This window comes from Dunckerocampus dactyliophorus, chromosome 2 (genome assembly GCF_027744805.1).
Source record: "Dunckerocampus dactyliophorus isolate RoL2022-P2 chromosome 2, RoL_Ddac_1.1, whole genome shotgun sequence".
NCBI lineage: Eukaryota > Metazoa > Chordata > Actinopteri > Syngnathiformes > Syngnathidae > Dunckerocampus > Dunckerocampus dactyliophorus.
The window spans coordinates 33,058,455-33,082,893 of NC_072820.1; the positions used below are offsets into that span (position 1 = coordinate 33,058,455).

Consider the following 24,439-nt stretch of genomic DNA (forward strand, 5'->3'; position numbering starts at 1 on the left):
TTTACAGAATACATTATAAATAAGATCAATTAGATCGCTTTAATGTACGACGAAAACTCTGAGGACCACTGCTCTAGATGACCCAATATAACACCAGGATGAAAAATTCTGCTGTTACAAATGTAATAATGTTCAATACTTATTTACTTATTGAGTTTCTTTGGAAACAAGAAGCAGCTGTTATTGGTTACATACAACAATTATTGCCCCTTTCTGGAGCGGGGGGTATTTCACTCGTGGCAAATAAGCAGTGGACTTTCAGTGAATTCTTCAAAATAATTCCAGTTATTTATTAGTGTTACTGCTAGTAAGATCATCCTTTGTGTTGCGACCAGGCCCCCTTTTATAATTATGTATATACTTTGGTTTTCAGTCATTGCAGTACATGTCCGTGGGGGGTTCGGGAGCGGGGGTTATACTTGTAATGGCTGACTTCACACAGCAGACGTGATGCTGCCTGCCACTTTGTGCAAAATTTGGCGCGCCAATAGCCCCCTTGAAATTAAGCGTAGCATTAGTGCATGCACACGGGACAAACTTTGGCGTCCGCCCTTCATTTTGTATATTTTCTAACCACTTGGATGCCCACATGATCAGTTTCTTCACACCCATCAGTCCATGTCGTTATCATCCTTCAGTTGGAGGCACTATTGCCGTAGCAGCTAGAGGTGGAGGCAAAGGGAGGGGCTGTAGGTGCGCTGCCTCCAGCGACCCCGCCGCCGAGGCTGCCAGTAGCACCAAGGGTCTTTCGGAGAGTCGGCATCAAGTACGGTTCCCTTGACAGCTGCAGCACATCCACACGGTCCTCTTTGTGATAAGCCAGGCAACGACGAATGAAGCTCTGAAAGTATGAAAATGCATCAATGCGTAATTTTGGTTGTGCCCCTTGTAAATAAACAAAGCCAATTAAATAAGAAATCAGTTATTCAATTGTCCATCAGTTAACTCAATTGCTCAATACAGTCTTATTATTCTATAGAAAGTATTAATTACTTAAATCAACACCAATAATTATTTCATGACCGATTTATATATATTTCACGACGTTATTTATTCAGTGTTATTTTTATTTACATTTAATTTGTAATTAAATAAGAGCTCATTAAAAATTAGGATGAACAATATAAAAATTAGTCATGAAATAAATTGTTCAATATTATTTGAGATCATATTTTACTATTTAATAAATTAATCAAATGATTTCACCTTTTTTTTAACATAAACAAATATTAATAATATATCAATATAATGAATAATCTGTGGTAGAGGTTCTCAACTGGTGCTAATGTGGGACCCACTTTTGCCCCACTTTCACTCCAGTCAAAACAAGCAATTAAAATAAAATTCTTTTTAAACATAAACACACTAAATTACATGTTTAAATTGCATTTCAAAGCACATAGATAAGAAAATGCAGAGGCATGACAACTGCATGCATAAAGATAATGAAGAAAGTCAATTTAATATCAAAATTGCACCAAATAAGACCACAAAATTAAATAAATCAGTACACTGAACATACACGTTTATAGTCAATTTTAACTAGCCTACAAAAAATGCGACCTACTTTTGGGTCCCGACCCACCACCCACATCCATAAAAGTAAGCTTGGAAATGTAAAGTCCACATCCCAGTAGTTGTCCCAATACATTTGCCCATGTATTTTAGTCTACATGAATACTGTATATCCATACCTTGGCTTCAGCAGTGACCACTGGTTTTGGAGGAAACTGCACCTCAGTAGCTTTAAGTATGGTGTTTTCCTGGAGGATGTCCTGCTGGGATTGGTTGTGACCAAACGGCTGAATGGTTGAGGAGAACACAAAAAATGATTACATTTTCATTATAAATCATTCTTCTAATAGATCATTATTTGAAGTGCATGGTGGTAGAAGCCTACCATGTACACCACAAGACATCTTCCATGGATAAAAACACTGCTGCTACTACTAATACCACTACTACTACCACCACTACCACTACAACTAATTCTGATCTTTGAACTTTTTGACAGAATATGTCTGAATGTAAGGTTTATGTTAGGCTGTTAACACACAAAAAAAGTCACATTTTTTCAAATTAAAACCAAAAAATATAAATCTAAGACACCATAACAAGTTTATCAACAAAGAGTATAGAGAAGGGGAAAAAATATGCAATTTATCTGAAATAAAGTCATATTTTTATGAAGAAAAGAACTTGCGATGCTACAAAAATGAAGTGCTAATGTTATGGGAATATTGTGTTTTGTTTTGTTTTTTTAAAAAAGCAAAAAGGTATACATTTGAATTAAGTGAATGTTAAAATCAATATTCATGTGAGCTCTAGAGACCTGTTATACATTAATCAGGTAATTATTGTTTATTATATATTTTAATTTCTGTATTGTGACACGACTATATTATTACATGTGTGTGTGTGTGTGTATATATTAATATATATATGTATATATATGTATATATATACGTATATATATGTATATATACGTATATATATATATATATATATATATATATATATTTTTTTTTTTTTTTTTTTTTAGGGCTGTCAATCAATTAAAATATTTAATCACAATTAATTGCATTTTGTCCATAGTTAACTCATAATCGCAATTAATTGCAGGTAGAAAGAAGTTTTGATCTATAATAAGTAGGGATGTAAATCTCTTTGTGGTAAACGCTTCCATACGCATCTATATACACGAGTTAAGATAAGATTCCAAAACAATATATTTTAAAAACAGAACAATTCTATACAGTGTACAAACGATACAATTCGATTCAATATGATTCAATGATTACATTTGTCGATGTAGACGTTAATCTAACATTATAAAATAAAGAAGCCAATTGTATAAAAGTGTCTTTCTTACAGTATTTTCAAATGTTTGAAAGAGCACATCGTATCCCGAAGCATGCCACTCTTATTTTTTTTACACCACATTGCTGAACTGTAATGCGCATGCTACGGGATCACTGCAGGGACACAAGAGACAGCCATGGCTTTAACCATTAGCAATCTAGGGAGCTAGTTAGCCTCCAATTTATTTACTGTATTCTAAACTTAAGAGCATAAAAGGAGTGGGGAAGAAGGACAAAGAAGCCAAAACTTACCACTTCCACATGGAATGAGAGGATAACCTTTTTTCACTCCATCATGTCAGACAGGCCATGGCTGACTCCATACAGTGTGATGGTAATCTAATGTCATGTCTCAATAATGGAACATTACTGACACCTACTGGCCAGAATACTACATATACTTTTGTCTTTCAAATTTTTTTCACTACTAATAAGCCAAAGTCAACCACGAAACAGCGATCATTTAATTAATGAACTTTTGAAAACCTGCGATAGAGCAAGGGAGCGATAATCGAACTGCGATATTGCGAGGGATGACTGTATATTACAGTCTTTCTTGTAAAATTGAAACTTTATTCTCGAAATTATTTTCCTTTTTTCTTCTTTTTGGTTCTTTTCAGTGTGGCTATAATACAGCATCCTGTTAGGATACAATCGAATCCCAGTGGACTTTTGCTTACCTTGCGTCCGTATAAGCTCTGATAAAAGATGACCCCCAGTGACCAAACATCAACTTTATTCGATATTTTGGGAGGTTCCTTGCCGACCACAAAGCACTCCGGGGGCAGATACCTGCAAGATTTCACAGCACTGTTGCATTCCAACATGAAGCAAAAGGGATTCTGCTCTGCCTATGCACAAACCAGTAGGTGCCTGCCCCTTGCGAGGTGAGCTCCATGCCATCTGCAGAGCTGTAGCTGTCGTCGTCCATGATCTTGGACAGGCCGAAGTCGGTGATTTTTATCTCGCCGCAAGCGGAGCCATTGACCAGCAGGATGTTTCCTAAGACGGGGAGCAAAATGAGCTTCAATGCAACCACGAGGCAGTCATTACCTTGCATGATTTAAGTGTAGCACCAGGCTTGAGGTCGTAGTGGATGATGGGCGGCCGGATCTGATTGAGGTACTTGAGCGCGTTGACGATCTGCATGACGATGGAGCGACCCTCCTTCTCGGTCATCAGCTTGTTTTGCTTCAAGTAAAAGTCCAGGTCGTTGCCCTGGCAGTACTCCAGGACTGTGCAGAACCTTGACAAAAAAAAAAATCATCATTAAAACGCAATTTTATTATTTTAAAAAATAACAGTGCGGAAGCACTTACGAATCTGTGTCAAGAGAGAAATAGTCGTATAGTTTGACGATCCGAGGGTGATCAAGTTCTTTGTGGATTCTGTACTCTCTACAGGCGTGCCTAAAGAGCAAAAAGGTATGGAAATGTTTCATAGTTTAACATATTTCCTCAAATAAAGACCTCCACTCTAAGATGCCATGACCCAATTAATCATCATGCTGTGTCATCTCAGCCTTCCTGGTAAGGTCTATTCAGGGGTTCTGGAGAGGAGGATCCGCCAAATAGTTGAATCTCGGATTCAGGAGCAGCAGTGTGGTTTTCGTCCTGGTCGTGGAACTGTGGACCAGCTCTACACTCTCAGCAGGGTCCTTGAGGGTGCAACCAGTCTACATGTGTTTTGTGGACTTGGAGAAGGCATTCGACCGTGTTCCTCGAGGAATTCTGTGGTGAGTACTCCGGGAATATGGGGTACCGGACCACCTAATTCAGGCGATTTGTTCCCTGTATGTCAGAGTTTGCTTTTCATTGCCGGCAATAAGTCGGACCCGTTTCCAGTGGGGGTTGGACTCACCAATTCTGTTCATTACTTTTATGGACAGAATTTCTAGGCGCAGTCACGGCGTTGAGGGAGTCCGGTTTGGTGGCTGCAGGACTGAGTCTCTGCTTTTTGCAGATGATGTGGTCCTGCTGGCTTATCAAGCCGTGAACTTCAACTTTCACTGGATCGGTTCGCAGCCGAGTGTGAAGCGGCCGGGCTGTGAATCAGCCCCTCTAAGTCAGCCTAGCCCCGCCCACCTCTCTTGCTCACAATCATGGAGGGCTTTCTGCGCCATAGCGCACTACACCCTGTTTCATTCATTTGCGGTAGAGTCGGCAGACCTGTGTCAGCCTAGTGTCCTTGATTTCAATTGCACTTTATTTACAAAGCACATCTCCATTCAGTGTGCTCATTTGTCATTAAATACACGTGTCATGTTTGAATAGAACACTTATAAAAGTACTAAGAGGTGAAGTAAATATTCTTTGGCGAACTACTCAACATCAGCTTATGAGCTACCTGTTGGAGACCCCTGTGATAGCATCACTATGTTAAAGCTGGACACAATACATGTTTATGTTGAACAACTCAGACACACGTCTAGTGTTTAAGACAAGCCTTAAGTATTATAATGATAACAAGAGAGCAAGATTGTTAAGTGACACTTAAAAAATGTAAGTTCGCATGTACCACATGAACGTGATAGCCACTTGTAGCTCGCCTGTGGAACAAAAATGAGCTAGTTAGATGCCACTAGAGAGGCAGCGAGAGCCAGGTAAAATGTGTAAACAAAGATGTCAGAAAGTGGAATGAGATTGAAATGTGAGCGATCACACACGCTTGCATAGATAGCTTTGTTGTGACAAGTCGTTGTCAACTGACTACACATCTTAAAGACTGTTTTTAATTCTCTCGATAAGAAAAAACGTCAACACAAGACCGGTCATGAACTTTTATCTGGTCGCACAAGTGCAATTGCCAACAAGTCAGACTGGCGATTCCGGTGCGATGTTTATCAAAATAAAGCATAGTGAAACATTTTTTTGATATTTAACTTTTTTTTTTTTTTAAATAAATTGTGGTCAAAATGTGCGTAAATAATACGTTATATATGTATCTATATAGCATATCCAGCCATATAATATATTCCTTAACATTGTTTTCAAGTAAAAAATTGTAAGGTATGGCGGCTTTTATTTTGTCGTAGCAGAAATCCTGAATAAAGACCCCCCCCCTCCACATTTATGAGTAAATATGGTATTTCGACTCACTTGTGGTAGTTCTCCTTCTTGTCGTCTCGCCAGTTCTTGTTGAGCTGGTGTATTTTAATGGCCACATACCTTTGCTCCATTAAATCAAACGCCTAAAAAATAATTTGGCTGATGAAATGAAAATATAATGTAATAAAAAACAAGTGGTTGCTTACCTTGTAAACTTCACTGAAGCCTCCTCTTCCAAGTAAATGTAGCAACAGATAGCGGTTGTTTAGCGTAGGGTGGTCTTTGAATCTGCAGAGTGACACCTCTTTACGTTGTGTCACAGACAATACCCACTGACCGCAACATTAGGTACACCTGCACTGCACTGCCCTCTCTTTACAGTGTCAATCAAAACTAAGCATTATTAGTACTGTATTAAGGTACAATTATTGTATTGATCTCATACTGGGATACCGATCTCAATATGGTGTACCTAATGTTATGGCTGGTCAATATATACTCTATGATACGGTAAAAACTGCACATACTGTGAATTGTCCTCATGGTGGATTCTCTTGAGCTCTCGAATGTGAAGGTTCCTGACTCGCTCCAAGCGCTCCAGCTCCGTCTGGATCTCAGCCTCTTCCTGCAGGGGGTGGGGGGGGCAAACATTCATCATCTGTCTTTTAACTCTATAAATGAGTTTTTCTTTAAAATGTATTTATTTGTGAGAGGGGCTAGTACCTTTTTTAGATAACCAATTCGGAGTTTGAATATCTCCTCTTGCTCATGATACTCCGCGAGTGAGAGGCTGGAGTGGTATCAGGTCATGTTGGGGGGGGGGGAAGAAAAAAAAAAAAAACATCATATATCGTTATGGCCTAAAATACTTATATTTATTTATATACTTTTTGTATTTATTTAAAAATATATTTAAAGAAAGAAAAAATATAATACTGAAATACATATCATATATTTAAACAATATATAGAGATTTCTTAAGCTTAAAATCCAGTTAAAAAGGAAGGCATACGGTTGTCCCTCACTATATCGCAGATCCAATATCGCTCCCTCCCCCTTCTATTAATAAATGATCACTGTTTAGTGGTTGACTATGGCCCATTATTAGGCTTGTCACGATAAGTTTTTTTGGACGATAACTGTCCTACAAATTATTGCAGATAAATGATATTATTGTCAACATTATTTTGAGCACATTTTTCCCGTTGATGTAATAATACATGGCATAATAGTGCAAGGACAATGTATCAAAAGCAATGAACTTTAATCTCTCAAGAGTATTTAACATTGCAATTGGAATGTCAAGAGCATTTAAATAAAATAAATTATCCATCCATCCATTTTCTTCTGCTTATGAAGTCGGGTCACGGGGGCAGCAGCCCAAGCAGGGAAGCCCAGACTTCCTACTCCCGAGCTACTTCGTCCAGCTCCTCCCTGCGGATCCCGAGGCGTTCCCAGGCCAGTTGAGAGACACAGTCTCTCCAATGTGTCTTCCCTGAGGCCTCCGACCGGTCGGATGTGCCCTTAACACCTCCCCAGGGAGGCGTCCGAGAGGCATCCTGACCAGATGCGCAAGCCACCTCATCTGGCTCCTCTCAATGCGGAGGAGCAGCGGTTCTACTCCGAGCTTCTCCTGGATGACAGCTTCTCACCCTATCTCTAAGGGAGAGCCTAGTCACCCTGCGGAGAAAATTCATTTCGGCTGCTTGTGCCTGCGATCTTGGCCTTTCGGTCATTACCCAAAGCTCATGACCATAGGTGAAGACAAAAAAACCCCGTTGAAAATAAGACTCTCAGTCTCTTTTCAGCAAAAATTACAATTAACTAAAAATCATAACAAAAACGATCCCGTGTCTGTTAAGAAAAAAAATGCACTTCAATAAAAAAAATCACACAGAACAATGAAAATAAATAAAATGGGAGTATCACGTCTCTGTAAACAAAATTGCACTTCAATAAATAATGAACGTTGGGTATTATTCCTTAACAGGAAGGATTAACATGCAGCTAACGACACCGAGTGTGCATCATTTTGCACTGTTGTGTTTATATTTACTTTGCTGACCAAACGCCCCAACAAGCATTGACTGTCGGAACGAAGGCTCTGCTGCACTTGAGCGGCAGTTTTTTTTCCCCACTTGGGAAAACTGGACAGGATGGCCGTGTTTGAGGTGCCCATGCAAGGTGGTCGTATTCCCCTTCTTCGTCACCACTACTTTCCAAAAAATGTGACATTTCGGCTCATCAGTGTTCATGGGCTCACCTTGTTAATTCTGTGTAAAACTGAAATATTCTCACACTTGTGGCATTCACCTTAGAAACCATCGCTTTTTCGTCAAAACCATCGTTTTTGTTTCTTTTCATATTTGCATTTGCTCACTTGCAGGCTGCAGCACTCTCGCTAGCAGCCCCGACTGCACCCACTGGCGCAAAGACTGAATGACTGACAGGAGCGTTCACTCGGCTCTGTTCATTCCGCGACAGGCATAGAGTGAACCCTCTTCTCATTCAGCCTGTTTGGTTAAGAGAAAGGAGGAAAACAGACACGCATGCACATGTCAATTTATCGAGGCCGCCACAATTATCGAGTTCGTTTTTAATTTATTATGCAATTAATTGATTATCGTGTCAGGCCTATCCATTATTAGTAAAAAAAAAAACAAAACATTGAAACACAAGTTATATGTGGCATTCTGGTCAGATGGTGGAGTGAAAAAAATTCTCCTATTCAGAGTAGAAATGGTAAGTTTTTGGCTTCTTATTTTTTCTTTCTTCCTCACTCCATTTGAAACACTTTTTAAAGTTTAGAATAAATTAACTGGAGGCTAACTAGTTAGCTCGCTAGAATGCTATGCAGCATTAGCAATGTGGTGTAAATAAAGAATAATTGGAGTAACGGTGAATATAGGGGTGTTATTTCATGTCTACAGAGCTCTAATAATGTTAAAAAAAAAACGTATTTCAAAACTCATACACAGGTTTTCTATGCCCCAACTATGAAAATGTTTGTTTTACTAATATTGAATATATAATAACATTCTACTTTGCGGAAATGTAATTACCACGATCAGGTCTGGAACCGATTAACCGCGACAAACGAGGAAGGAGTCTATTGTAACACTACAGCAGTGATTCCCAACCACTGTACTGCAGCACAATTTAACGTACTGTTACTTCCGGTGTATAAGCCCCAACTTTTATCTTTGAACCCTGCGGCTTATACAGCTGTGCAACCAATCTACGGCCATGTTCTATCGCGTGACATCTCCTTCACTTCAGACCTACTACTAATCGTTTAAATACTGTGCGGCTGGCGAGTCAGTGAGGAAATGGTAGGGAGGCTCCCTCTGGTGGACAGAGGCAGCTGAACGAATCATTGCAGCGGCCCGGCAGCCATGGCCAATGAAATGCTTTGCTGGGAAGAAATGCATGATGGGAAACCATCGTTATTTTTTTATTCTAAACTCGTATTGGTGCTTGTATATTTCTTACCTAGCTTTTGAGTGTTAAGTTGGTGTGTGATGATTTTAGCATTCCTTCTAAGATGACACTGTGAGTCAGACTGAGTAATGACCTCCTGCGATTTCCGATGGGTTGACCAACTCGTAGCTCATCATTGGCTTCTGTCAAATAAAGAGCTACCTGGTCCTCACAGACTTGTGCGCACCACAATATTCCATTTTATGATGTGGACATGTGCGGCTTATACAGTATATGTACAAATCTGTTTCTCTCTCTAAATTTAGTGGGTGCGGCTTAAACACCAGTGCGTCTTATATACAGGAAATTACGGTAATTGGTCCAAAATTATTGTTTATTTATCATAATAATATATCTTTGTTCATTGTCAAGCAACATGTTGGATTCAAATGACATGAGAGGACAGGGGTATCCAATGTACGGCTATTTTTGTTTGCCTGGAGATGAATAAATCTAAATAAATCTAATGACAGCAATTTGACAAAGCTTTAGCTACTAACGTTACCTATTATTGATACTATTAAAAAGCCTTTGTCAACATTAGAATGACTGCACATTGTTGGTGGCTTCTCTTGAGACTGCTTTTGTGTGCGTGCAGGAGCTATGGACATGTACACGAGTGACAGCCATGAATGCCAGTCATCTTATTGGGCCAAAATGTTTTGGGGTTTTTATGTTCAATCTGTTCTTTTGAACCGCTATTGGTAGCATATGCTAGCCGGTGGTTGTGATCTTGTATTTTTTTTGGTTGGAAAAAATTGAGTCTTTAGCCAGCTGCAAATAGTCCCTGTATATCCACCTTTTGCCATTGATACAGCAGAATAAGTCTTGGCATGCTTGTGCAATGAGCTTCTTCTAAAGTAAAATATGTGCCTTGTCTCAATAAACGTTTAGAAACACTGCACTACAGTATCAGGCTCTTACGTTTCAGTCTCTTGGCCGTTGCTCCTGCTTTTCCGTTTGCTGTGCTCAATGCTTGGGAGCGGCGTTTGGACCACAGGGGGCGGCTTCCTTTTCCCCAGCAGCTTCCTCTGCCTCTCTATGTCCTCACGCTGTGAGTTGATGCGCTCTTGCTGCCTAAAGAAAGCACATCAATGACACCATCAGTTGCTAAGCTCATTCTAGAATGCAATGTTTGGGGTCTGTAAACTGACTTGATGAGGTTCTGGAAGGCAAATCCGTCCGTCCACTGCTCGGTGAAGGAGGCGCCGTGGCGAACTGTGGTGAAGTGGCCCAAACGCAGACGATCCTGCATGCTCTTGTCCCGGCAAGCACTCTTCTCTTGCTTTGACTGCCATTTAAAATAAAAAAAAATAGCAAGTCAAGCAACATATTGGAGTCAAACCACAAGATAGGACAGGAGTATCCTGTGGCCAACGGCGATGTTTACACATATATTATTAGATATTACAGCAATTTGTTTTGTGACCTATAACACAAAGCTAGGATGCTGATGTTTTGTTCAGATAGCTTAGCATATGTTGACCTGAACTGAATTGCTTCTGGGCTCCTTAATGCACAAAATGTGTCAAAAGAAGCCCCCCGCATCCTTATGTGGATACAGTAATTGTTTATCACAGTTACCAGTCACCAGACCCAACTGTGATGAGTGAATTTCAGTGAAGTAGAATTCCATATTTATAAATCAAATATTTCCACAGTTAGAGAATAGAAAACCTGTTTACGACCTTCTAAATACAGTTTTTAACATCATTGTCGCCCTCTAGACATGAAATAACACCCCATAGTCATCTTTACACTCGTATTACCCCATATAGTAGAAGTAATCAGAGAAAATAAGCCATTTAAAACATACATACAGTAAGACTCGTGCCTGTGTTTGTTGCAATAAATGCGTTCCGGACATGTGGAGGACAGGAAGTGATGTTGGGGATTCAGAGTTGACTTTTATCTTGGAGTGGATTAAGGCCGCATCAGTAGTCCGTGTCATTATTCTGATGAATATGTTATTATTATTATTGTGCCTGTTTTGCAATAATTCAAACCTGCAATAAAAGCCTGTTCCGGCGATCAAGTCTGATTTGTGTGTACCTTACTGATTTGTTCATTTAGCCATTTTGTGCTTGAAAATGCTCAATTTAGGGAAAATACAATTTGTTTCAACAACAAAACACCATGATTTATTAATTAATATATTTTTGAAAAACCATGAAAGAGTGAAGCTGTGAAATTCAATCTGCAATGTGGCGAGGGCCGACTGTATAGGAAATATGTAAACAAACCTTTTCAACGAGGAGCTTCTTGCTTATGGTCACACACTTGTTGAGGCGCTCTTTGAAGCGCTCCAACATCTTCTGCTGCTCTTCCACCTGACGCCGCAGGTCGCAGTTGGCCTGCAAAAACACTTAGCGGTTAGCAATTAATAGCAGTTAATATTCGATTTACCGCAAATTATAGTTGAAGTGTTTATTTAGCTTAACCGCAAAGAGGACAACGCAGGCAATAATTGGAGGGAGGCTGATATTTCCCAAATGTGTTATATTTATAAGAACTTAATGTTTTAAATTTCAATAATGATTTGAAGCGCATGAGAAAGTGGAAAGGAAAACGTAGACCCCTTTGACCACATTGTAATTTATTAACAGGTATATTACACAACACAACAGTGAATTTTAAAGCGCATGCAGAGGTAGCGCAGCAGGATTCCAATCACTCATGATACTTCAAAAGCAGCTCTCATATTTGCCTATACACAACAAATAAACGAATGGAATGGTTTATTTTTTTTTTGCTCTTACCCTCAGCAAGTCATCTATCCTCCCTTCTTTCTTCTCAAGGTCAGAGTTCTTGTTCCTCTCTAGCGCTGTCAGCTTCAGCAGCGTCATCTCGGACTTTAGCACAATGACAAAAATGCTTTGTCATACTCTCATGATCATTACTGACAGAACCGCAAAGTGTTGACCTTAATTATGTCAGGCTTACTTTAATGTGCAACAATAGCTTTCAATGGATGAGTAATGTAGGGATGCAAGCTGGAAACATTGACTTAGCCTCTTTTAGTCATTGAAAATAACACAATACACTTTATATTAGTGGCTCAAGTCAAGAGGATTCATAACCTAGGGCCTTGAGCAATATTGCAGTAATTGTGGGGGATGAAAAAGCAACAAGTTGATATCATCTCTGTTACCTGGGTGGCTTTGTGGGAGCACAAGTGTGCGGGGGCCGCCTTAACAGAGCTGCACGATGAAGAGTCTGTGTGGGCCGAGCCTGCCGAGGAAGGGCTGCTTTGCTGGAACTTGGAACAAACAGAGAGGGAGGTGTAATGTTGAATTGATAATTTTATTAAAAGGCAGCATATACAGGCACATCTTGTTTGATATGATAGACAAAATCTAACTTTTTCCTGAGGAAAGAATGATTTTTAGCCAGAGCAGAGGGTGGAGGCTTACCGAAGGATTGGACAGCGACTGCTGGGAAGAGGAGCGCACCAGCATGGGCATGCTGCGGGCCGGACTGGTCCCGGACCCACTGCTGCCAGTAAACTGACCACAGGGCCGAGTGGGTGTAAATAAACGAGAAAATGGAAGAAGATAGGAGGTGGCTACTATTACTCTATGAACATTTTATCTATAGAAGTGAGACTTCTATTTAATTTGTCCTTACCTCAAAATAATCACTGGTTTTGTGTCCTCTTCCCTTTCCTGCAGGGCCAGACAGGAAATAAGAGTGATGACAGTCAAGAAAGAACATTTTGTGAGGTGTGGAGTGTTGAGCGTTGCAGATTAGATTTACCCTGACTGTTGCTGTCAAACATGTCTCCTTTTCTCTTCCGGTTTCTCTGATCGGCCTTCTTCTCCGGTGTCTGAAAAGAAACATGGTCACTGCTGTGTGACCTTTGGCTCTGGTGGGTTCAGTTGGTTTCGGCTTCTCCAGCGTCATTCTTACAAGATATGCAATAAACATGGGATGACACTATGCTCCTACAGTGCCCAACTTTGTTGGTGTTATTAAGGACAGTTGTAAACATTTCACATTCAAGCACCGACATGAGGATATCTTATAATAACAATATAATTCAATAGACAGTGGTTTTGACTATTTTTCCCATATAATCTAAAATGCATAATCAAGCAGTATAATCAGTAAAATACAACAACTAATTGAAAACAAATAAATAAAATACATAAATTAATAAATAGGTGAACACTTCCTGAAACAATGTGCAATCAATATACAGTGGTGTGAAAAAGTGTTTGCCCCCACCCCTATTTCTTATTTTTTTGCACATTTGTCACAATTAAATTTTTCAGGTCAAACACATTTAAATATTAGTCCATGACAACATTACTGAATGCAAAATGCAGTTTTTAAATGAAACTTGTTATTAAGGGAGAAAAAAAAATCCAAACCTACATGGCCCTGTGTGAAAAAGTGATTGCCCCCTAAGCCTAATAACTGGTTGGGCCACCCTTAGCAGCAACAACTGCAATCAAGTGTTTGTGATAACTTGCAATGAGTCTCTTACAGCGCTGTGGAGGAATTTTGGCCCACTCATCTTTGCAGAATTGTTGTAATTCAGCCACATTGGAGGGTTTTCCAGCATGAACGACCTTTTTAAGGTCATGCCACAGCATCTCAATAGGATTCAGGTCAGGACTTTGACTAGGACACTCCAAAGTCTTCATTTTGTTTTTCTTCAGCCATTCAGAGGTGGACTTGCTGGTGTGTTTTAGATCATTGCCCTGCTGTAATAATTTTTTCCACACAGGGCCCTGTAGGTTTGGATTTTTTAGTCCCTTAATAATAAAAAGGTTCATTTAAAAACTGCATTTTGTGTTAAGCTGTGTTGTCATTGACTAATATTTAAATTTGTTTGATGATCTGAAACGAAGTGTGACAAACATGCAAAAAAAAAGATATCAGCAAGGTGCAAACATTTTTTCACACCACTGTGCATATTTATACAGTGTATGCAACCAGTTGCATTCATAATAATACAGTAAATGCACCATACATTGACCATATTTATTGCCTTTATAGGCATTGCTACGTTCACCACTTGAACAATATATACATCTTCGTAGCTGTCTATCTTAAATAAATATATCTAACATTAACATCTGGCATGTTACAATGAGAAAAAAAGTGAAATATCACAAGAAATATCCGAAATATTCACTCCAGTCCTGTAAGATGTCGATAATGCGCATTAACAGCCCAACTGATGGCAAATTGAAGCTTCCTACTGACTAACCACTTTCCTTTGTGTGAATAATGTCATCTCATTAGATTGTGCACCTTATGTAGTGGCTAGGGACAATACATACATTTGTCAATTCATGGCGATGTTAATTTAAAAACAAATGTGTAGGTGACATCAAGTGGCTGCTGAGGACACTAGCACCAAACATCGCTGACAAGTGCGTTTATGTGTCATTCTGATTGCCTCTTACAAACCTCCACTTCCTTGTCACTCAGGGACCCCATGCTGCAAAGAGACTGGCTTGATGACTCACTGTTGGCCGAATTCTGGAAAAACGGAACACAAGACAGACGTTATATCCATTAGTCATCTGCTGCTTTCAGGGATGCGTCCTGTTCTACTTGCTGGCGTTAAATATACAGTAAACACCTTGCTATATATATGATGCAGTGGAGCACAAACACACTTGCGGAGTTATTACTTTAGATGCTCAGTGAGCTGAAGTCCGTGGTGCGACTTTAGAGGTATATACAGTAAATACATACTGTAAGTATGTAGCTACCTTGGCCACGCCGACGCCAGTGAAACGAGCTTCAAGTAACTCCTGCTTGCGAGGGTCCAAGCTTATTGCCTGGCTGTTAAGTCCTTCCATCATCCCTGAAAATAATAACGACAAAACAATTACACAAATACAGTACATGTTAATGAGTCTTCCTGAGAGAAACTTGCAGAACTTGCTAAGCCTGTCATCTGACCAATAAGAACATGTTGTTTGCATACATTTCGAAATGGATCCTAATTTTTTTTCAATGTAAAAATGGCCGAAAGTTCCACAAGCATACTGTTTCATCATTCATTCAGTGCATTAACTTATTATTCAAAGACGAGACATTGGGAGAAAGTTTGCACAAATTTTATTGAAAACTAAGGTACACTTGTCACTAAATATTTGAATATTTAGAACTAAAAAAAATATCTAAGCCGTAATGAATGGTATTTAATCAGGCAGTGATGAAGCTGTGATGCCCCAGTGATGATCATGACCTAGTATTTAAAAATAATTTAAAAATTATTATTCAGATGTAACGGATGCCAGCCTGTGAGGCTGTGCAAGTGTACATTGGTAAACCTCACGTCCTCTACCTTAAGAGCTGCGCTGAACACGCAGTCAACAGTCCGGGCTTTTGGCCTTGTGCTCAGCGCTCTCGCCTCTCATTGCGAAGGTCCTGTGTTCGAGCCCCAGCGCGGGCAGTGCGAAACAGGGTTGGTTACATTGGTGCCGCGACCCGGATGGGAGTAAGGTTTGAGGGGTTGAGTGTAACGGATGCCAGCCTGTGAGGCTGTGCAAGTGTACGTTGGTAAACCTCACTCCATCTGCCTTAAGAGCTGCCCTGAACATGCGGTCGGAGTCTGGGCATTTGGCCGTTTGGTCAGCGCTCTCGACTCCCATTACGAAGGTCCTGTGTTCGAGCCCCGGTGCGAAACAGGGCGGGTTACACAGATACAAGTTATTTTAGATGACACTGGGAGGAAATTAGTACAAAATTTACTTTAAAATGACAGGGTCAATAAATCAGAATATTTATAACTCAAAAACTAAGTCGTATAGATAGTGAGTGTGTTGATTTGATACTTGTGACACAAAACTAAACAAACACTAAACAACTATATTATTAAAAGACGAGTTTATTATACTAGCATTTGGAGGAAGTTATGCATTTAAAATTAAAGGGTCAATATTTGAATTTAAATAACTCAAAAACTATATTTAAAGTTGTAATTGGAGGTTTTAATCAGGCAGTTAATCAGTTACTATTGTTTATCTCACTTCAAAGCAAAAACTTGAAAGTAGCTTTGATGACACGTAAGTGACAAAACATTACACTTTACTTGAATAATAGCATGTGACCGCAACCTCCATGAATGATATCTAAATATCAAAATACCACGGCAAATATGTCAAACTCGTTTCAAAGAATGCTAACCACTACCTTAAAAATAGTCACATCTGGCATGCCAATTGGGATGTTAAAAGTCGAAATAAAGTCGATAACATGTGGGCGCATTCTACACAAAGTTTTACAAGTGTTAAAATAGTTTAAGTGCTTACAGTCACGATGAGTGTCTTATTTATATTTTATTTATCAGGGTTGTCGTATATAACAGTGGACGTTAGCAATAAATGGTCGATCGAGCTAGCAGTCCAAAGTGGTCTCACCTGGGGAGCCTTTAGCTCTTTAACCTGTCACTCACGGCCCAAACACAGCGACTCCCGTTGCGTCCATCCGGCAGATGAAGAACCACTAACACACTCCCAGCAACGAATAATTCCAACACGCCATTTGCCACTTATTTCCAACCCCTAGGAAGACATTGGTTAGCTTAGCTGTGCAGTCTCCGCCGGTGTCATCCGGGCGAAAGGCCGTGATCCTCGGGGTTTCCTCCCCCGTTTAAGTGCAGCAGCACCGGTAAGACCTGGCCAGAGTCACCGATGGCGACTGGTGGTGGTGCTGCTGTGCTTCCACAGTTTAAATCCCCCTCTTGTCACATCGCCGCGTCGCTTCTCGATTTTCTCTCGATCATGATTAAGGATGTTTACGTTTCTACAAGGGATGAAAGAGTCCGGCAGCCCCGGTTGAGGTCATACTTAAGCGACAGATGCAATACAGGACAACCACCGGCAGAGTGAGTCGATGCTGGGCTTCCTGCAGAGCTCAATTGTGCGTCTCTGGGTCTTTGCAGCTCACGTCACTGGTAAAAAAGGAGTAAAAATGACACATTCACATTTCGACGTCTAACACACCCAAAATGAAATGTACAGCCTTTAACAGTCACTGGAAGATGTCCAGAAAAAAGCGAGAAAGTTACCGCAGATAATTTCACAAGGCTTTTATTCTGAAATGCTGTCCGATTTGGATGAAACTTCCTGGGAGAGTCTAGTAAATCCCAGACGTGGACTTGGTGGTGTGTTTATGATCATTGTCCTGCTGCAGAACCCAAGTTGGGTTTCAGATGGAGGTCACGAACAGATGGCCGGACATTCTCATTCAGGATTTTTTGGTAGACAGCAGAATTCATGGTTCCATTTATCACAGCAAGTCTTCCAGGTCCTGAAGCAGCAAAACAGCCCCAGTCTATCACACTACTACCACCATATTCTACTGTTGGTATGATGTTCTTTTTCTGAAATGCAGTGTTAATTTTACGCCAGATGTAATGGGACACAAACCTTCCAAAAAGTTAAACTTTTGTCTTTTCAGACCACAGAGTATTTTCCCAAAGGTCTTGGGGATCATCAAGATGTTTTCTGGCAAAATTGAGACGAGTCTTAATGTTCTTTTTGTTCAGCAGTGGTTTTGGTCTTGGAACTCTGCCATGTAGGCCGTTTTTGCCCAGTGTCTTTCTTATGGTGGAGTCATGAACACTGACCTTTACTGAGGCAAGTGAGGCCTGCAGTTCTTTGGATGTTGTTGTGGGGTCTTTTTCATCGCTTGCGCTCTTGGGGTTCTTTTGTTTGGCCGGCCACTTCTCGGAAGGTTCACCACTGTTCCATGTTTACAGTATGCCATTTGCGGATAAGGGCTCTCACTGTGGTTCCCAAAGCTTTAGAAATTGCTTTATAACCTTTTCTAGACTGATAGATCTCAATTTATCTCAGTTATGTTTTAACAAGGGGAGGGGCAATCACTTTTTCACACAGGGCATCTAGGTTTGGTTTGATTTTTTTTGTCCTGTTGTAATAAAAACTTTCATTTCAAAACTGCATTTTGTGTTCAGTTGTGTTGTCATTGAGTAATATTTAAATTTGTTTGATGATCTGAAATATTTAAATGTCACAAACATGCAATAACATCAAAACTCAGGAAGGGGGCAAACACTTCACAATAAGATGCAAAAACAGTCACATATGCACATTTCAGAGGCATTTATTTTGAAATGCTGTATTCCCATTTGGGTGAAACTCTGAGGGTGACATCCTGGGATGGTCTAGTACAGGGGTAGCCAGATGCGGCTCTTTCGATGACTGCATCTGGCTCTCGGACATTTCTTAAAACAATAAAATGTATTTATTTTAATTTCTATTTTCATTGACATTTTAAAGTAAAACATTACAGAAATCAGTGTTAAAAATAATGTCCAAAATATAAAACTTTCTTGTGCATTTTAATCCATCCATCCATTTTCTACCACAGTGGCCAGAGCCAATGGCAGCTGTCCTTCCGATATTTTCTGAGTAAGACACCAAAACACGATTACTATTGGATAATGAGGTAGCCTACACGGGTCATTGAGAGGTCAAGAAGTGAACTACCCTCCTTTAATCAAATAGTCAGCCAGCTAATTCTGTAGAGCCAACCCTTTTGATGAAGAAGATGGCGAAAGGAAAGAAACATACGGAGTACGGTGCAAAACCAAGCAGCACCACAAGTCGCATTAAGAAGTATTTTATGTATTATTGGTTACCTTCACGATAACGAGAATAAATTCAGAGACTTATTACATTCTAAAATTGATGGTCTTGCTTAAAAATGCACACATTTAGTTGTATTCAATGTTAAAAAATATATGGCTCTGAGAGAAATACATTTTAAAATATGTCGCTTTCATGGCTCTCTTGGCCAAAAAGGTTCCCGAACCCTGGTCTAGTAAATCCCAGAGGTGGAATGGTTGAATGATAACATGGTATTTTTAAAATTTCTGTCTGAAATCAGACGTAAAATAATCACATATGCACATTTCAGATGGATTTATTTAGAAATGCTGCATCAGATGTGAATGAAACTTCCTCAGTGACATCCTGGAATGGTCTAGTAAATCCCAGAGGTGGAATGGTTGATAAAAACAGGGTCATTTAAAAAATTGTAAATTGTAAGCAGCTAATCAGAGTTTACGCTAAATTTATTCAAACTTAATTTTAATTTGATTACATTTGTATTACATTACATGGGAGAAACTTTTAAGAAAAAGTATACAATAAATTATTTAAAAAAAACACTCAGCTGCCTCTAGAATTATTTGATTTTTTTCTTTTTGCCAAGAAACTATCAATTAATTAACTCCTAACATTGACATATTTACTCACCAATTAACACCAATTAACAGTTATCATTGCAGATGCAGTTTTACGCCCAGGAGATGGTAGTAGCGTACCTACAGCGGACACAACCTTTATTATATTTTGTGCCAAATCCCTGATTAAAACACAATAATTTCTACATATTTACAAACAATAATAATTATTTATTTCCTTTGTGACAGTAGAGACCTGCACATGATTCTATGCTATTTTTCCCCCCACAGAGAAAGTCTGTTTCACCCAGTCAGTCTTTTCCTCTGTATGTGATGTTTGTGAAGGTGGAGGTGGCCCCTTTGTAGAGAGGATTGTGTCCCTGCAATGAGGAAAAACACAATGTAATGATTAAAAACACAAGTATATTATTGTTCTGAGGGCTGTTCCTAATATTCTGTCCCTCTTAAGGGTGCTTAATTACAGTTCCAAGGGAGCGCTTTGAAATCAATTTGTTGTGGTTGTTGTGACCCACAAATTACCAGTAAAAGCCACTTAATGCTGCCTAACTCTTCCGTTGGTTTCCCTTTGTAGTGCCGGGTCTAACAGCAGGCTACTAAAAATAATAAAAACACACCAGGATGCAGTGTATGTGCATGTGTGTGTGGCCCCTGCACACATTTAAGGAAGTATTGCAGTCATGTTTCAATTGGTTGTCAGCACATTCTTACACACACCTACCGTGTCCCACTTGGCCCGAGCGCGCTCTTCCTCAAATTTGGCAAACTCCCGCCTGTCGTGAATGGTCACCAACAGTTTCCAGATGAGCAGGGCCGCTAAGCCCAGGAACAAGATGGCCCCTGCCACCGAGAGCAGCACCACCAAGACGTCTGGACCCTTGGGGCAGTCTGTAAGGAAAGGAGATAAGGATAATAGTGGGGGAAACAGTGGAAGCTTACCATAGAAAATACACTATATTGTGTTAGTGTGTGTTGCACATTATGCCCAACAAACAATGGAAACGGTGTTTATGGCTTTTAAGTATACAAGTATTATAAAGTAGGGATGTCCCGATCGGGATCGGCTGCCGATTCGCTGTATATCCACCACGAGATCGGGCCAATCTGGTTGCCGTATAACATTCCTAATTCTGGACCGCACTCCAACATGATAGGTGCGGTAATGCGCCTCAAAGCTGGTTGCCACTCGACTCCTGCCACCCGCAGGACGAAGAAAACACAACACTAGCATGCAGACATGTCCACAGTGTACCGTGGTGGAGTTAGTTTCACGTTGGACATTGGATATTTGGCTCCGTAGCTAGTTCTGCCTCACTGTGCCCTGACTGCTGTATCATTGTGTGGGGAGCTCACATGGCAAGTGCCCCTGTAACCTACCCTAACCTAAAAGTATTTTGCACGCCCATTTTTTCCAATTATATCTTTTATTGGATGGACTTTTGGATTAGGGACTCAAAGAGGTTTGTTCCAAAAGCCAAACAATATTGTTGGTCATGCTGTGTAATAAAAAAGTAAAATCAGCAATACTTTGGTAGCATTATTTTTAATGCTTTGAAGAGCTATTTTCATAACCATATTCAATTCCACAAATTCATGCTTGTAACAAAAGCTTACAAAAAAGGCAAGACTATATCGGAAGCCAAAAAATGTGGATCGGGACATCCCTATTATAAAGCGTTAACGACCAAGCCACTAGCAGTCTATACATTGAAAACATCATTTTTATTTCACATGTTCTGTGATTTTACTTAAAAAAATTTTTTTTTCACGTTTACAGTCATGGAAAAATGATTAGACCACTCTTGTTTCTTCAGTTTCTTTTTGGCCCATGGGACTCCAGAGGCAGCTGATGGGCACCGGCGGTTTGCGGCTCTGGCGGTCGCTGAGGCAAAAACATGGATGTGGGAGGAGTTCAGGGAAGCCATGGAGAACGACTCTGGACAACTTCAAAGAGATTCTGGAACACCCTCTGCCGTCTCAGGAGCACACCGTGAACACCGTGTATGGTAAGGATGGTGGGCTGCTGACCTCGAATCGAGATGTTGTAGATCGGAAGAGTTGAGGGGATCCGGTTTGGTGGCTGCAGGATTGGGTGTCTGCTTTTTGAAGATGATGTGGTCCTGCTGGCTTCGTGGGGCCGTGATCATCAACTCTCACTGGATTGGTTCGCAGCCGAGTGTGAAGCCGATGGGATGAGAATCAGCCCCTCTAAGTCCGAGTTCAAGGGTGGAGTGTCATCTCCGGGTACCAAGTGGAGGAGTTACTCTGTATCGGTCCGTTGTGGTGAAGAGGGAGCTGAGCCGAAAGGCAAAGCTTTCAATTTACCGGTCGATCTACGTTCCTACCCTCACCTATGGTCATGAGATTTGGGTAGTGACCGAAAGGACAAGACAAAGACAAGCGGCCGAAATTAGTTTTCTCTGTAGGGTGGCTGGGCTCTCCCTTAAAGATAAGGTGAGAAGCACTGTCACCCAGGAGAAACTCGGAGTTGAACCACAGCTCCTCCGCATTGAGAGGAGACAGATGAGGTGGCTCGGGCATCTGGTCGGGATGCCTCCCCGACACCTCCCTGGGGAGATGTTCAGGGCAAGTCCAACCGGTAGGAGGCCTCGGGGAAGACTCAGGACATGTTGTAGAAACTATGTCTCTCAACTGGCCCGGGAACGCCTCGGGATCCGCCGGGAGGAGCTGGCTGAAGTAGCCGGAGAGAGGGAAGTCTGGGCTTCCCTGCTTAGCTCACCACTCATGTGGGGGGGACTCACGTTGCCTCTTCGGGTTGTGCCCGGACGGACCTCATGGGTACAGGCCACCAGACACTCACCTTCGTGCCTTACCTCCAGGGCTGGCTCCAGAGGGGGGACCAGGTGATCCGCATCCGGGTGAGGGAAAACCAAGTCCATTTGTCTTACTCATCATTGGGGTCTACTTGAGTTACGTTTTGTCTGGTCCCTCACCTAGGTGCTGTTTATCATGGGTGACCCTGCCAGGGACAAAAAAGCCCCAGACAGCTTAGCTCCTAGGATCATCGGGATGCGCAAACTGCTCCACTGCGATAAGGTTGTAGCTCAGAGAGGAGAAAATACATAACATAGTTTAACATTTTTCACACATTTTATTTTTATTACTTTTTATACTATATGTCTTGTTGATGGATTCTATTACTTATTATATATATACTTAATTTCAAATTTAATATGTATATTATAACAATTATATTATTATTATTATTGTATATTTCACTTCTGTACAAATCATAGAGCATAAAGGCGTGAAAATTATTACAACAAACAAACGTTCTTTTTTTTAACCATTATTGTACTATTTTTAATGACATATAATAACACATTTAGTTGTATTTTCAGGTTGTAATTTTATTTTTTTTAAATATTTTATTAAATTTGTTATAGTCATTCAATTATATTCAAATACATTTTTATTCATTTAATATGTATAATGTTGCTATTGTTTCAGTATATTTAATTTTCGTACAAATCGCTAAAAACAAGTGATAAAGATAAAGATAAAATACAAATGCAATAAAATACAAATAGATAACAGTATCAGCAGTAAAAGTGATTAAAAAATGAGCATCAAACTTCATAACATGAAACAAATTAAAATCATGATTGAAATACTCAAAAATCAGCTAAATATAATTACTCAATATAATCATTATATTTTTCAACCCTAAAATACATATTCTTGTCATTTGCTGATTGGCTGGGAAAACTCACATGGTTCAACTGCCCTATAGTGGGGTAGGTGGTGGTCATTTTTGTCTTACCAAGTACTGCTCCTTGTGCTTTGAAGTACAAATGAGAGACTATATGGATAATATTAGGACAATATCAAACTGAAGGTGAGGCTAAAGCTATGCCGGCCGTAAGAAAGATAGTAAATGACATCTGTGCAATGTGATTGGTCCAACTGAAAGTGAGCAAAGTGCAACTGCTTGTGTTGCATGTCAGTATGGATGTTTTGCAAAGTGTAGACGCCCTCGGGGTGGGGGTAAATTTTACAAGTGACATCAAAGCTTCTTCCTGTTATACTTCCTGCTTTCTGATTGGTTCCTTCTTATAACTTCACATTTGAAATCATATATAAATCATATATAATCATATATAAATAAGTCTTGAGGTGCCGTTTGCAGCATTGTTTACGCAACTTCAACAATTACTTTCTGCCTTTTTTTGCTTACTTAGAGCTCCCTCTCTGCTTCTCTTGAGGGATAATGTGGAGTCAGCGACATTCGCAAAGGAGCTGGGGCGGCAGTTTTACGACATGTGTTAACTCAACGGGGTGCACCATGGTAAGGTAAACTTTTGGTGCTCTTCCCCCTGCTAAAAAAAATAAATGCGCGTTTAAATGAAACACACACATTCATTAAAGGCAAAAAGACCCCAGGATGGACAGACTTTCTCTAGACACGTTAAAAAAAGTGTTTAAACACCCTCCCATCATCCTTCATGCTGAACTTGATACCATGACTCAGCAAGACACACATTTCTAGATGCAGAGATGATCTATGCCATTGCAAATATAATGCCATTTTTATTAATATATACATTTCTGTTACCTGGCTCCTTGACGACAAACAAGATAGACTTGCCGCTGGCATCCTCATAGTACTGGAAGCGCTCCAGGCAATCGTCCTCATCCTTGTAAGTGCAGTTTACGGCGTTTGTATCATGGAACACTGGGCAGAGAACCGTAATGTTAGACGATTACATACAGTCTATAGCAGCCACAAGAGGGAGACTGCAAAAGTGACCGCTATAGACAGGTGGCCTCTATAGACAGGTTGGCAGCCATTTTGAATGTTGACCAGTAGAGGGCACTGTGGGACTGCAGATAAA

At 40.2% G+C, this 24,439-nt stretch overlaps 2 protein-coding genes across 5 annotated transcripts in view; both read right to left on the reverse strand.

The window, feature by feature from the left end:
- Window positions 1-129: 129 nt before the first annotated feature.
- Window positions 130-17,248, reverse strand: LOC129175749 (serine/threonine-protein kinase tousled-like 2). 2 transcript variants are annotated; one of them, XM_054766591.1, is made up of 21 exons: window positions 16,774-17,247; window positions 15,118-15,212; window positions 14,810-14,881; window positions 13,145-13,214; window positions 13,016-13,053; window positions 12,802-12,894; window positions 12,540-12,647; window positions 12,148-12,240; window positions 11,632-11,742; window positions 10,543-10,679; window positions 10,313-10,465; window positions 6,632-6,698; window positions 6,436-6,533; window positions 6,115-6,196; window positions 5,960-6,051; window positions 4,181-4,270; window positions 3,938-4,107; window positions 3,725-3,863; window positions 3,542-3,653; window positions 1,695-1,802; window positions 130-841 (listed from the first exon to the last, which is right to left on the reverse strand). In XM_054766591.1, the coding sequence occupies exons 2-21, from the start codon at window positions 15,208-15,210 to the stop codon at window positions 635-637; spliced, it is 2,133 nt and encodes a 710-aa protein (XP_054622566.1). In that variant the 5' UTR covers window positions 15,211-15,212; window positions 16,774-17,247; the 3' UTR covers window positions 130-634. The 2 variants fall into 2 exon arrangements, with proteins under 2 accessions (XP_054622566.1, XP_054622567.1); XM_054766592.1 differs by lacking the exon at window positions 15,118-15,212 and having other exon boundaries at window positions 16,774-17,248.
- A 1,289-nt stretch (window positions 17,249-18,537) lies between these two features.
- The window catches only part of LOC129177299 (integrin beta-3-like), a 49,223-nt gene continuing 43,321 nt past the window's right edge, over window positions 18,538-24,439 (reverse strand). For all 3 annotated transcript variants that reach the window (XM_054768254.1, XM_054768253.1, XM_054768252.1), the window contains exons 13-15: window positions 24,160-24,279; window positions 20,305-20,471; window positions 18,538-19,945 (exon numbers count right to left, since the gene is read on the reverse strand). In XM_054768254.1, the coding sequence (XP_054624229.1) occupies window positions 19,877-19,945; window positions 20,305-20,471; window positions 24,160-24,279 (356 nt within the window). In that variant the 3' untranslated portion in view covers window positions 18,538-19,876. The remainder of the gene's footprint in view (window positions 19,946-20,304; window positions 20,472-24,159; window positions 24,280-24,439) is intronic.

Bases quoted from the DNA above. Each gene is read 5' to 3' on its own strand.
- LOC129175749 (XM_054766591.1), bottom strand. From the start codon at position 15,210: ATGATGGAAGGACTTAACAGCCAGGCAATAAGCTTGGACCCTCGCAAG. The intron at 14,882-15,117 runs GTAGCTACATAC...CCGTTTTTCCAG, and splicing joins CTGGCGTCGGCGTGGCCAAG to AATTCGGCCAACAGTGAGTC. The intron at 13,054-13,144 runs GTAAATCTAATC...CTGGCCCTGCAG, and splicing joins GTTTGACAGCAACAGTCAGG to GAAAGGGAAGAGGACACAAA.